The 14974-nt window shown below is 40.6% G+C and overlaps 1 protein-coding gene across 7 annotated transcripts in view; it reads right to left on the bottom strand.

Moving 5' to 3' along the window:
- Positions 1–14974, bottom strand: part of pde4ca (phosphodiesterase 4C, cAMP-specific a) — a 53804-nt gene that overhangs the window by 17423 nt on the left and 21407 nt on the right. The window contains exon 1 of one of the 7 annotated variants that reach the window (XM_071492069.1): positions 11739–12607. The exons of 4 other annotated variants lie outside the window; for them this stretch is intronic. In XM_071492069.1, the coding sequence (XP_071348170.1) occupies positions 11739–11887 (149 nt within the window). In that variant the 5' untranslated portion in view covers positions 11888–12607. Of the gene's footprint in view, positions 1–11575; positions 12608–14974 lie in introns of those variants that run through there. 2 more of the 7 variants (XM_071492071.1, XM_071492070.1) reach the window with 2 other exon arrangements.

Below are 14974 nucleotides of genomic sequence, written 5' to 3'. Positions count from 1 at the left end.
TTGAGGGAAGCTTTTCTATTGGTGGAATTAATATTTACTATATGTATATTTTAGATTCAGACTGAATAATGGTATCAGTTTTTTATGTTTTTAATGCAGGGGATGATGATGGAGTGATCATGCTCCTCATGTGAAACCAGAATCTTCCATTGTTTTTGAACACCTCCATTGTGCACGGTCTTTAGGCATAGAATTTACCAAATGTATACTAAATATGTCAACGGCGGCGTTTTGTGTTTTTAAAAGGTCAAAGGTCAGCGTTCAGGCTTAGCGTGCACTTCGTCCGGACAGGAAGCTCCCACAGAAGCTCTGTGGCTGTTTGGACGGTCGGTCTTCAAAAACGACTCCATTGTCTTTGTGTCTTTCACATGCCAGCCAGTCTCACCCTCCCACTCACCTCTTCTCTCCTTCCCTCACACCCGCCTCCCTCCCTCCCTTTCTCAGCCTCAGTCACAAGTGACAACATAAAAAGAACAAAAGGACTTTTTAAAAATGAGTCCTGCTGGGTGGGAGGGTGCTGTTTAACAATATGGCAGATAAACTTGTTGGTGAGTGATGGCTGATGTGTAGACCTGCTGTCTAGGGAACTGAAACGAGTCTGTTCAGTCACTCTGAGGAGAGGGGCCCTCTACTGGGCTTTAGTGGGATTGCAAGAGCTGGGCAATCTGTATATCCCACTGCTGACAACAGAATTTTTTTCAAAGAAAAAAATTGCTTTACATGTCCTGCTTTTTTTGTCTTATAGTAAAGTGAATATGTTTTATTTCTTTTGATAAAACAACATTAACATTGATGAAACGAGCCTAAAGTTAACACCCTGTAGCTCCAAACTGAAAATGAGCTGCACAGCAGAAGATCTGAAATATTGATTATTGATTGATATTGATTGTTGTGACACAGTGAAATAACAGCTGGAACAAACTGGCTCTTACATCCAATTTTTCACAAACTACTTGATCCGAATTCTCTGAGTTTAATGAGCTCCAAATATGGATGTGACGCACAAAAAGTGGGCGTCTCCTGTATTTAACAAGCTGTGATCGGTTCACTTGCAGTCTTAGAACACAAGTATTATCAGCTTCGTGTAATCAAAGTATCAACAGTAAAAGTACTGGTTCTGCAGTATGTCCCCTGTGACTGATCTATGACTCAATATGACACTATTAATACTGATGTAGGGATAAAGAAGAAAATATACACAATATTTTTCTGACTTTTTTCTTGTGAAGTACTGGATATTTTAATTTTATTCAGGCCTCCTTTAAATGACACAGTCTTTTTAAAAAAAATCATCTTTGTTCACAGTGTTCACAGCTCTGCTCCTAACCTGTGATGAAAGGTCAGAAATCAGAAAGGTTGGGAACCACATGAGTAATAACTGTGAAGCGAACGTAAGATGTGATCAATCAAACAACAGTGCTTGCAGTCAGATTATATTTAATGATATGTCCGCTATTACCTAACGACACCTCCTCTTTGGAGCTCACTACAAATGAAAGGCGTCTCTTGTCAGTTTGTCTCTTGATGGAAAACGACATGAGGTCAGTGAAAGATGTGAAAGACTTAGAAAAAGACAACTAGCATTGGTAATGAGTGTAGATTGATGAAGGAAAAAAATGAATTTAAACAAGTGCACTGTAAATAAAAGAAATAAATAAAAAATACATTTAAAAGAAATTTCATCGCAGTAATTTTCTTATGATGACTTATGATTTGTGTCTGTATATACTGTAAATTACTAAATGTTTCCGTTTCTTTTCATTCCCTTCATTGTAATGAGCCCATTCACAGAGCTCAAGTCACAGTGTCTGCACCATTTCACATAGACTGTCTGTCTACATGTCCATTGCAGATGCAAACCCCTGTCTCTTAAATTATGTTGACTACTTAAAAAGTAGTCAGATAAAAGGAGTTTTTATATCTTCTAATGAGCTAGCCCCAGTTTGAACCTAACATCTATTAGATTATATAAAGTCAAAGAGGTAACCATCACTTTCTCTAAAAGAATTTAACAATAATAATTTGAAAGACCCAGACAGTCATTTAAAAACAGTTACACTGATTTGAAGATATTTTCAAAAACCCCAAAGAGTCTTTAAACATCTGGATGAAAAAATATTGTGTCTGCACAATTAAAAGGACTTTTTTTTTTTATGTTTCCCAAGTTTCCCTCTGTTTCAGAGTCAAAACAGCTGCTGATAGCAGCTTGATAGCCACCTGGATAGGACACAGACTTGCAACTTGAGAAACACATTAAAATTGTTTTCATTGCGCAGCAGATGGATTATTTTTTCATGAAGGGTTTGAGGATTCTGAAAATGCCTTCAGTTCGGAGATTAAAATGACAAAGGTCTTGTGGAGCCAAAAAAACTTGATCAGGAGAATTTTCTAAATTAAACCCCAGTGACAGTATTTGATCTCACACACACACACACACACACACACACATACACACACTGCACAGCACCATGAGAAAACATCAGCTTTAAAACACACAAATACACCTCAGACCTGACTTACCCACAGTATCACAGCAGTTTGTTTAAGGTAATGGCTATGTGTATAAAAATGGTTATAGCCTTAACCATAAAATCCATGTCTAAAACACTGTGTGTACATAAAGTTCATATGCACCCCCTTGCAGAAACAGATCCGAATATAACACATCACACAACAAATAACCACAGTATGTATATGCTGTACTATAGTGTTTCTCACTGGTTATGAGCTTGAGCCTGTTACTAACCAGTCTGAGTGTAAACTGATCATTTGACTTTGTGCATATTAGCACTTGATTGATGCAGTTAGAACAAATTAGTATTAAAGGTGAGATTCAGGTTGAAACATGCACATATGAAGAAGCAATCCTCTGTAACAGAAACTAAATTATTTGGTTAGTGCTGGCGTTCGATAGTGTTTTATCGAATCTGAATCTAGAAAGCCACTTCTGTAGGATTGGATGCGGTCAAATCGATCCATCCTAATTTGGCCTCTGCATTCACACACAGGGCTTCACACTAACATACATATATACACACACCTGATTACACTCTGTAGTCTAAAGACCAAACTGAAGCGAACATTCCTGGGCATCATAAAGCCTTTTACAAAAAAAAAAAAAAAAAGCATAAAGAAAGAGGTGTGTTACAGCGTTTTGTTATTTAAGTGGCTGGCTGGTAAGAAGTGTGATTGATGGTAACCTGTCAGTGGCCCTGATACTCGACACCCCGCCTGCGTCACCGCCTGTCACGGCAACGTCAATCCCATCTGGGGAGCATTAAAATACAGGAGCTACGGGGCAGAGCGAGAGAGAGGGGGAGCGAGAGAGGAGATAGGCCTGTAAACCAGGGCAAGCTGTCATCTGAACCTTCATTCATCATTCCCAAGCCTTTGCAGTGACACAGCCAGAGGTAGAATTAGTTACACCAGAGCTGACTTGCAGGACTGGCTCAGCCATTTATTCAAGAGACATTTAAAAGAAGGCGGAGAGCATTTATTACATGTAACACAGATCTCGTCTAGTGACGCTTGAGAGTCTTGGATTTCCTTTGATCATTTGAGATCATTTCTATTTCGTGACCATGAGTCCGTTGAAAGCAATCGGAAGTAAAGAAAGATCTGTGAAACAAAAGCACCAAAAGTGTAGAATGAATTATTATAATGCAGGCTGTATTTGTCTGTGCTGCATCTGCACATGACACATGAAAGATGTTCTGGAGCAAACCAGGATTAGGATTGGCTTAATGAGACCACAAAGTTTACACCAGCAGCTGCGAGTCCGCAACCTGCGGCACAGAATAAAGCGAAGGTGGCCAGTCTGGCAACATTCGATTTTAAAAGTACACTTGGAGCGGTTTCAAATTCACAGTGACATTTCCTACATGTGAATTACTGCATAACACAAGTCTGTGTTGTGGGATAAAAGTTGTCTGGTTGTTTTTTGCTGTGGCCCCTCACACAGAGAGAGAACCACCCTGTTTGTTTGTCTGGCCCTTCCTCTGCTTTCCTGTGACATCAAATTATTTGGCCATGCGGCAACCTGATGGAGGTGGTGTGTTTTACCTATTACCTATTGACCTATTACATTCTGTTCAGCTGTAATCCTTATTTAAGTCCTGGATGAATCTAAAACAGCTGCACTGCTGCTTATTTAGCAAGAATGCAAATAAGCGTGTTTCACGAAATGTCAAATTACTCCTTTAACTGATTTCAGTAGTGTCCCAGTAACTCTTGCCTGGGCAGGAGCATGCAGGAAAACATTAGATTAGGCTCCGAGCCCCCCCCCGTTTGTGCCCTTGTCTCTGTTACTGACTAATCCCCCTCATTGAAAAACATGAGGGAAACATCTACATGCTGCATACATGCATCTCAAAGCATTTAACGAAATACCACAGGTTTAAAAGTCGAGTTTAACTGCTATCATTTCAGAAATTACTTTTGAATAGCACCACAAACAATAACCTCTCAGGCATTGTATCATTTCACACCCAACCAAAATGATAGCTAAAAATAGATATTATGTAACTGTGATATAAGTGTCCATTGTTCAGAATCGTGCAATGAAAATGGTTTAAAAAGAAAGTGAGGCAATGTCGCTGACACAACAGAAAGGCAGGAACATGGGATCACTCCATTGACCTTTATATAAAACAAATGAATGGCCTACTCTATAATGGGGCAAGTTTGTATGGAGGCAGTGGTGTGAAAAAGACTGTTTCTTCTGTTGACTGTTTGTGGACTGTAAGTGTCTAACATAGGAAGAGAGAAACTTCCTGGATGAAGTAAGAGTTGGTTATAGTTTCAAACACAATTCATGAGTATAGACTGTTTTCTATTTGTGAAGACAGTAAGATCAAATGTGTAATTTTAAGAATAAAACAAAGCCAACAAGGATTATTTGGGTTTTTTTTTATTTATATAAGTTTTACCAGTGACACACACTCACACACACTTGGCAGCCACCTAACTGGCTTGTTTCAAAAACGGCAGCTGCTCTATAAATTAAACAAGTATGTGTGTGTGTGTGTGTGTGTGTGTGTGTGTGTGTGTGTGTCCGTGGCCACTGTCTTACTGTACTTAAATTTGTCCACTGTGATTAAGTCAGAGCAGTTTATTTATCTATGAACTAGATGCCAGCCAAAAGAAAGAAACAGACAGAAAAATAAACACAAAGCTAGTGAGTGTGCGTGTGTGTGTGTGTCTAAGTGTGTGTGCAATCATTATTATATGTGAAGAGTATTCTCGGTGTCTCAGTGTTCCCTCTCTGACGGCTGTAATCACCATCTCAGAACCCAGCCCTCTTCCTCAGATCTTTCCTTTGGAAAACAACACAACGCCGTGATGACGCCTGCACTGGTGGATTCTGACCTCTGATGCACTTTACAGTAGGAAGTGGCTGCTGGCTGCTGAGCACAAGCTCTCTGTCAATCATCAATTCATTGATATCAATTGATGAGCAGCAGGGAAGTACAGGATCATGATCCAGGAGACAATCATGGGTGTGCTGTGGAGCTCCAAGGGAGAAACAGAAAGGACTGATTTGTCCACTTTAAATTATAAAGCAGTGTTTTTCACTCTTTCCTAATAATCCACAGTTTGGTTTTTAGTTGCCTAAGTTCTTATCAGCTACAAAAATTCCAACAGTCTCAGTGCAGACAAATTATTGAGAAATTCTTGCATTTCCTTGTGCCTGTTCCATGAAATTAGGCTTGGATAACCGTTCCTCCAACGTAAATGCATCCCTTATGTTGAACTACTGCTGTTTCACTTTCACAGTCAGCCTCACTGGCAGGAAGACAGGCTGCAGAATAATGTGAGAACAGCTAGCCAAGGGCACCCTACATATTGTACACGCTGTATTCTTTCAAAGTGCAGACGATTGTTTAAACTTAGAGTGAACTCTAGGTCAGACATGTACAATAGACTACGTCTTAAATAAATGTGTCAGTGCATGGAAAAACTTACAGATAAGGACAATACAGTTCTCTAACATGACATTTATGGCAAAGGACAACAGAGTGAGTTGAAGGAGCACTGACAGTGGTCACTTTAATAAACCAGAGAGCTGGAGACCTGAAGAGATTTAAAGTGACTCATAGGAGAGTCCTCGTCTGCCTGCGTGCACATTCTCACACACACACACACACACACACACACACACACACACAAACACACCAAAGACTTCAGTCGCCGTTATCCTCCAGGATCGTGTAGCGCAGCAGAGAAAACAGGGAAGTGAGAGGAGAAAAACTGGGGGGAAAAGGAAAATGAGCAGAGTGGTGGCTCTGAAGGTGAGAAGAGACATGAAGAAAAGTTAAAAACCTGGCATTCATGGTAAAGCTTCCTGAAGCGAGAGCAGAGAGAAACGTCAGACAATGTGTGGATATGTCCTGACAGCATAACTGAACTTGTTATAGTTTGAATTCACACAATGTTTCGATGTTTCTCTGTTCTAAAAGTTATTTAGGATAAATTAGAAGCTGAATGTTGTTGTAGTGTCTTAAGATGCAGCGTATTTACTTGCTGCAAGATGAAGCCTTACAAAAGCTTCCACTATACTGTTGTAAGCTTTGACCTGCCCAGAAATAAAGGCCAGCCAGTTTATCCACAATTAGTTATGGTCCTAATTGCTAACTTAATTTATTCTAATGTATGACTTAGTTGTGATTTTGAAAAATCTTCCTCCATCACAAAGTTGCAAAGCTGTGTCCAACTGAGTACATCCACAGTCTCTACAATTATTAGTGATTACAATTTTATTTTAACCTATAGGTATACAGTACTGGTGAAAACTGAATTCCCCTTAAGGCATAAAGACATAACACACATCACAATTTCTAGATACGTAGGTGAAGTTTCACTTATTTTGTATTTCTCACAAAGATGTTATGCAGCAAGACGTTCTGAAGCAAAGTGAATACATGAACCATCAGCTGAAGAAGGTGGAAGACATTTTAAAAATGAAATAAACATTCAGCTGATTTAAAGGCTGTATTCATTCAACACTCTGTGTTCTTTCTAATAAAGATGACAAACCCATATACATGACATATGGTCGCCATAGTTTCTAATTTGTGTTTTATTTAAGGAAGAGAAGCGCACATACGGTCCAAATGAAAAAATGAAGCGTTCAAATGGAAGTCAAATTTAAAACTTTGCCTCCTGCTTTATGTTTCAGCACAGAGTGAAAGTGTCTTGACACACTGACGCACTAAGACACACACAGACTCACACAGTGGCATATAATTGCGCAATTACTCTGTCATTCTATGAAAAATGCGTAAAATTCCTGTGTTGGTCTGGAAAGCTCGTCACTGGACAATAAAGTCGAGGGGTTGAGGAGAGCATTGAGTCCATAACGCCTGTCACACTGCAAACACTCAGCTGAGTGAAGGTTACAAATGACCCAGCACCAAAGGTTGTGTTTTGTGTTCCAAGTGTTCCTGCACGAACACAGTTACAAGCCCAACTTCACATCCCACATGAGTACAGCATGTGTCTGTCTGTGTGTGTGAGGCCTGTAACCCAACACCAGTGGACTTGTTCCTGCCTCAGTGAGGCAGATAAATGAAGGTCCATGAAGCTCACCGTGGGCCAGACCACAATTAGAAGCCACTGATGATTTAAGAAATGCCTTGGAAACACTTTCAGACACATTTATTACGACAAAATGCCTGTTGGCTGTAACATCTCCTCCCCTTTGCCAGAACCAGTGAGAGTTATACTCCGTGGAGGGCATGGGATGATTAAATAATTTCTGCAAATTAGGAGAAAATTATGTACTGTGACTGAAATCTGGGATTCATTTATCAAGGCCACATTGACCTGGCGAATTGACCTCTGGCAGAAATGATGTGTATTTATCTCAAAGACAAGAGTTAATGTACACAAACTTATCAGTAATAAGGAAAAAAAGAAAGAGCTGCCTGACAGGACTTGGGATCTAAAATATCAGAGTGTATCCAATGTTCACACTTGGAGATTTTGATAAATTAGGGAGATGAAGATTTCGCTTTTCCTCTCCTCTCCTCCCAGGTTGAACTGACAGGAGAGAGGATTAGGTTTCTAAGAAATGCTGAACCTCACTTAGCTCACTCACATGCAGCAAGCCAAGACTGTCGTCTTTGTAAGACTCTTAATTTGTATTAAATTACTCTGTGCATGAATCACACTCTCTCACCCCCAAACACCCAACAAATCTTATACTTGTGTTTGCTGTCAGTGGTCCATTTTGAAACAATCTTTAGGATTTTTATACTCATTTCCTGGCCCTCATAACTTGCATAATGCTCTGTGTCATTGCCACCTAATTTTATACTTGGCCCGCTGCAGAGAGCACTGAGGAAAATTAGATCAACAGGATACGGACACACAGCAGACTGTAAATGGTGAAAGAAGATAAGTAGCATAGCTCAAAGTGATGCAGCTAATTAACAGGCATTCAATTTTGAATCTGACAGCTCCTGTGATCCGCTGGGAAGCAAATAACTGTAACTGAGCTGTGATCTAAATGCCAACACCAGCATGCAAATATGCTTCCAAGGACCATGCTAACATGCTGATGTTTAGCAGGTATCATGTTTATCATGTTTGCATGTCAACATGCTAACATTTACTAATTAGGACTAAACTGAAAGTACAGCTGAGGCTCATTGTGGCTCATTTTGCCATTTTTGACAAATTTAAATTTGACCAGATGGTGGTTTCACCAAAGTTAATTCAGGGAACATGAATGTCCTCACTAAATACGGTATTGGTTCACTTAGTTGTCGAGACATTTCCTCTACATTTCCCCCCGATATCGTTAAAAGCTTCAGCCTTATCATTTCGTTCTGAGCTAGCAAATATAGTTGAATTAAATGTGCTAACGGACTATTTAGTTTTTTTAGCTTTAAGTCAATTTCAGGTTAATAAAGCTTAAGTCAAAAGATAAATGAACGCAGCGTAACACATCAAAGCCAATAAGCTTCTATTGTTCCTGGACTTTGAAGGGAATCCCCTCATCTGTCCTCTTTGGGGAAAAGCAGATGTGAGCTTTATAGCTGAAAGTTGAAAGGAGAACTAACTGCCACTGGGCAAAATAAACCATCACCACTCACCCGGGTTAAAAAAAAAAAAAAAAAAAGGAGTATGGTATGCATCAAGAGCAGATGTATTCAACACTTCAATTTTTATGATACCTGTTGTGCTCACAGACATGTAAAAACATGCACACCCTTGCTCCATATCCATCTAAGGAGAAAGGGCTACTGTTATCTGGTTGTTGTCTTCTACGGTTGACTGAGATAATTGGGCTTTAAATCACGCAGCAAAGGCACACGAGATGCTCTGGGTTTGGTGTCTGATGCCAAAAGCTACAGATTTATATCTTTCCTCCCCCTGCAGGTCCATCTTGTCTGCTTTCCTCACGCCTATGTGAGGATGCACTCAAGCATGAATTTATTTTTTATATACAAATTGATCTCTATCTGACATGCCTGAGAGCTTACATCAGCTCTTTGGATGTCACTTCAGTACCAGTACCGCATTCTACTTCATGCAGCTAGGAAAAGAAAGAGGGAAAAATAAAGAGCAGGTAGAAAAATCTAAGTCGATACTAAAAAAGTAAATGCACTAAATAATTAATGATTTACACGGCATCAGTCATCACTGTTATCTATGATTCTATATTTTCCATGTCTCCTTGCTAAATATGATATTAATGGTTTCCCAAAATGGGCACTGTCAAGGCTGATAACCCCCTTCAATCCTTGCCGCTGTTCCTACTGTGAAAAAAATGGTGGTGGTGATTCTGGCCCCAGCACACTCTGCTCTTTCATCACCATCACCAGTGTGGCCTGCATGATCGATACCTCATCCCAAATACAGCTCCCCCGCTCCCTGCCTGCTTCCCAGCTTCTGACGCCCCTCCCTGAGCACATTCACCAATCAACTTTAGCAAAGACCACTGCTCATAAAAACGGATCAAGCAGGCAGAGAATTTCTGGACGGCTTTTTAGATCCACAGGTGGACATAATCTAAGCAGCAACGTGATGAGTAATTGTCTACCATTTCCATACTTACCCCTCAAATTGTGGATACTGAGGAGATTTTTTTGTGCAAGAGCAGAAGTCAATTACATTTCTTGGCATGGGTCCTGAGGGGAATTAAAATGAAAAGGACAACTGCCCTTTAAAGTCCCCCATGCTCACAAATGTTCTCCATTACATCTGATAAACAGGGATCCTGCCTGAGAAAGAGGACAGAGGACCACAATGTAAACACAACTTTATCTCTGAGTCCTCCCTCACAGCCTCCCCACTGGCACTGAGGATTATGTGTGAAGCTACAAAACTTATGGTGGACTTTTTCTGTGAGAATATTTGTTTCAGGAACAGTAATATTAGAGCTACATGGTGAGACAGATAAGCTTTAATGAGAAAGAGTCTGTGTAATTTGTGATGAACAAACCAGATTTCTCATGTACCAATGTGCAGGTTGTGTGCACAGTCCACAATCATGCTTGTTTCCCATGTCGTGACAGACTGCAGAGGTGACAGCGCAGGGAAAGGTCCTAAAGTTGCTATTTAGAGACACAACAGACTGGCTGGTGGTTACAGCCGCAGTCAAAATCAATAAGTTAATTAAACCATCATGTGAAATCTATGTTTTGCACATTTTAAGTTACAGTTTGACTTCTGTACAGCTTTGAACCCTGGCTCCCACATCTTGGCTGCGCTAAATAATATAGTGTGACTACAGTTGTCTTGTTTGTCTCTAGCCATGACTTTGGCATTAGTGTTCTGAGTTGCAGCACTAATTCAAAGATACAGTGAGAACTAGATGCAATACGAAATTAAAATCATCCAAAAACTATTACTTTCACACAATCCCTCATGTTTTCTCTTGATAACAGCTGTGAGAGGTCTTCAAAATATGCATACATATATAGAATAGACATTTGGTGTCATTTGTATAATGAAAAAAAAGTTACAAGAGAGGAGACTACACAAGTGGTCAAGAAAAAAAAAACGATAAAAAAATATCATGGGAAATGTAGATATGGACAAAAAAACAACTGATAAGGGCAAAAGAATGTTTTTGTAAATATTGCAGCTGATAAAAGACTCTACGCAGTCTACAGATTTCAGATATTAATTTTTAAAATAAAACTATGTTTACATTCTCTAAACGATAACAGTGTTGTAAGTCATGTATCCTGGAGCGTACTGTAGGATGTCAATTTTCTGCTTCAGTTAATACTGATATAAGAATCTGACACTGAAGCTGCAAGAGTGGTTCTGTATTTCAGGTTCTTGAGATCATATCTTTTTTTTCTGAAAATAAAGTTAAATCTCAATAAAAGCCCTTTTTGCCAACAGAACTATGTTCCTAATTTCATCTACTGCATTGGTCTGTATAATCTGCCACATGCTATATGTATATCTCTCTATATATATATATATAGAGAGATATACATATGTATGTGTGTGAGAGAGAGAGAGAGAGAGAGGGAGAGAGAGATGAAAGAAGACACTGAGAAGGAGAGGACGACAAAAGGACTGAGTGAGAGTAAATGAGATAGCTCTTAATTACCGCCTGCGTTTCTGTATGATGTCAATAGGCCTGTTGACAGCGCACGGTGATCCCCATATGTTCCCACTCCGCACAGTGATACTCCGCTCCACGGAGTAACAGAACCCACAGTTCGTCGGCACACTCATGTTTCTTTAGCCTACTCTCTTTAACTCGTCCTCACCCTCCTCTTCTTGGCCGCTCCACTGTTCTCCCTCTCTTGGTTCTCCTCAGCATGTGGCCCCTCTCATCCCTGTGAAACCCGGCCCGCTTCCTCGTCTGTCTCGCTCTGTCGGGCTGTCCGGCTCTCCACGGCTTCCCAGGAGTTCTCATTACCTCTGGCAGGAGTGGACGCCAGATCTAGGACCAATGGCTCCAGCACAGAGACAGGATGACCGGGGCGAATCAATACATGCTACTGTGTGCTGGTGAAAGTCTGCTTGCTCTTGATAGATATTTAAAAATCTGGAGTGTATTCCTTCCTGAGCACCTGAATTCCTCTTGTGAGAGCTGCACTCTCTGCTGCCTGTCTGTCTTCCTTGCTGGTTGTAAAAAAAGCTTTTCATCACTCTCAGAGGAGCTCCATTAATCGGTCCCCCTTGAACATCTTGTCTTTGCTCTGAGTCTAAATGTGGCACAACGCTCCTGCCCTCTTCCCCCTCTCCCTTTCTGCCTGTCTGCTCTTCTTCTGTTTCTCTCTCTGCTTCCTCCTCTCCCCTCTGGCTGCTATACCTTTAATCACAGAACAAACACAGACCTTTCCTTTCGCTGAGCAAACTTGCTCCCCTGCTCCAGTCTGTCACAGTAGCCCTGTGCTCTGTATGTGTGTGTGTGTGTGTGTGTGTGTGTGTGTATGCGCGTGTTTTTTTTTTTTTTTGTCCGAGCGCCCCACAGAATGTGCACAGATCCGTACAAGATGTGTGTGTATGTGTGTGTGAGCAACCGAGCGTGTACGTCAGTGAGCAAGCGTGTGTGTAGGCATGTGACTGAGCAAGTGTCTGTGTGTGTGTGTGCGTGTGTATCACACACAAGGGGGGAACAAGTTTCAGAGTGAGGTCAGAGCTGAGAAAGGGGGCAGGATCAGAGCCAGCTTGGTTCCTGCCTTCTCCAAATGTTTAAGCAATTTTAACCCCTTCCTGCTCTCTCACACTTACACACACACACACACACACACACACACACACACACACACACACACACACACACACACACTGAGTCGTGATACAATCGCAGGACAGCACTCTCCCTGTGGACACTGTACCATTATCCTTTCCAGATGGAGTGTGTATTCATATGTGTGTGTGTGTGTGTGTGTGTGTGTATGTGTGTGTGTGTGTGTGTGTGTGAAGTATGTCTTGTCTATGTTAGGTAAAGAGATTGATGAGAGGATGAGTATGATAGGGTATTACAGTAAGTAGCTCTTGGGACACAGCTTGCTGAGAACGAAGAACATGTATACACACAGACACACACAGACACAGACACACACACACACACTCACACACATACACACTCGCTCTCATATACAGTATGCACTCACACACAGGCTTAGGCACCAGCATGCAAGGTCACCCGTGGCCAGGGGCAGTGTATTTTTGAAGACCAGAAATGTGAAAAGTAAATATGAAACCTTAGCTGGTCGACCTTCTGTATGCTTCATATGAAAACTTAAACAGGAAATATTTGACAAGAGATCAGCAAAATGAGTCAGGAGCCACAAATCTACAGGCTATGTTCCCAGAGAGAGATTAAGCCTTGCTATGGATTTGTAGTCCAAAGAGTTTTGCAAGATTTCATCAGAATGAGCCATGAGAAAATGCCTCTTTGACTTCCCGAGGGGGAGTGTTTTCTGACTGCACAGCAGGTGCTTTGCTGTCGCCAAGGCCATGGGACAATTTGCATATTTCAGTGATATAGCACTGAGTATTATAAAATTTGCATACAACATTTTATGCATAGGAGTGAATATTAAAATTTTGACTTAATGACCATTTACTAAATCCCTCCCCAAACAGTGACTATCCAATCATAGCTCGGTAACCATAACCAGGCTGACCTGTCAAGCTTCAGATTCTCCCAATATTGAAGCAATATTCATGGAGCTGTAATAAGAGACACGTTCGGCATTTAAAGTTATAATATGTAACTTTTCCACATTAAAATGTCTAACAATGACAAGACCTATGTTACATATTTTTTGAGCTGTGCAGCTACATTATACCAAATGTTTACAGCAAATCTCGAACCCAGAGTACTATATTATCTTAACCATGGTAATGGTCCGTTTCATTTGGTTGCCTGTCAATGACGTCTATGTGCGAGCGTCAGCGTTTTGTTTGCCTGCCCAAAATGGACTTTTATCCAGTTTTAAGCCACATTTTTGAGATACACTTTTTACACCTTGGTCATTTTCAACTATATATTTTAACCAGATGAAGGATTTTAGTCATTGGACATCGGGATCTTAAGTTATCAGAGAAAAAAGTTGGGCAAATGTAGGCAGCTCAGCTCCCATCCACTCTGAGACGTCCTATGTCCTGCAGATTTTTAACAAGAAACTGCTTTATTCGTTGTTTCTACCAGTTTTAATACCCTGGTCTGTTTGTTATTGAGGAAGACACCTCTGCGGAGAATTTGGCTGCCGGTAAAAAACCTCCTTAACGTCTGGTTCATAAGGGATCAGAGAAACAATTGAAACAAAGGTTAACAGGCTGTGTGTTTAAAGAGTTTAGTGGGTGGTGGCTTAGATTAGTTTTTCCAAAACCAAAAATACAGGAGACAAAGTGTATGTGTAGAATGGATTAAATGTTGCGTTTCACTGCTTTAATGTGAGCTACTATTGTTAGCATGCCTGGCTAACGTAGTAACCAATGTACCACCGTGCTGGTAGAGTTTAGGCTAATGCTAGCAGCTCTGTCTTGCTCCTGACTGTATTTGGGGAGTTACACTTCAGCAGCCGCTGCCAATGTTGCACACATCACTGCGTCCTCATCCTAACAGCCTTTGCTTGTGTAACACTAAGTAAAGATGGATTTTTTTCTTACCATACAATAAAACTAGGGCTAACCTAACTAGCTATACTGCAAAACAATACTGCTGGCTCTCACATCCTACATATGGATTATTTTGCAGTTGTTCACCTGACTGGGACATGTAGCTTTAGCCTCAGTCTCTTATTTTTAGCTTGTACATCTTGTATATAGTCATTAAGTTCATCAAGATCCCTTTAAGAAGTGTGTCATCTTAAAACGAGGCAGCAGGAAACACGAGATGGCATTTTTCAACCAATCATGGAGCTAATGTTAGCTTAATATAGCGTGCTAGCTACAGTTTATCTGCTCATAATTTGACTTTTCAGCAAAATAGACAGTTGTTGGCTTACCAAGAATTTTAAGCAGAACATCGTCCACCATTGTGAAT

The sequence above is a fragment of the Trachinotus anak genome, unplaced genomic scaffold, assembly GCF_046630095.1.
Source record: "Trachinotus anak isolate AG129_WGS33_773 ecotype Australia unplaced genomic scaffold, CSIRO_AGI_Tana_v1 ptg000012l, whole genome shotgun sequence".
Taxonomy (NCBI): Eukaryota; Metazoa; Chordata; class Actinopteri; order Carangiformes; family Carangidae; genus Trachinotus; species Trachinotus anak.
Note: the sequence above shows the minus strand (reverse complement) of the source record. Positions and strands in the feature narration are given on the sequence as shown.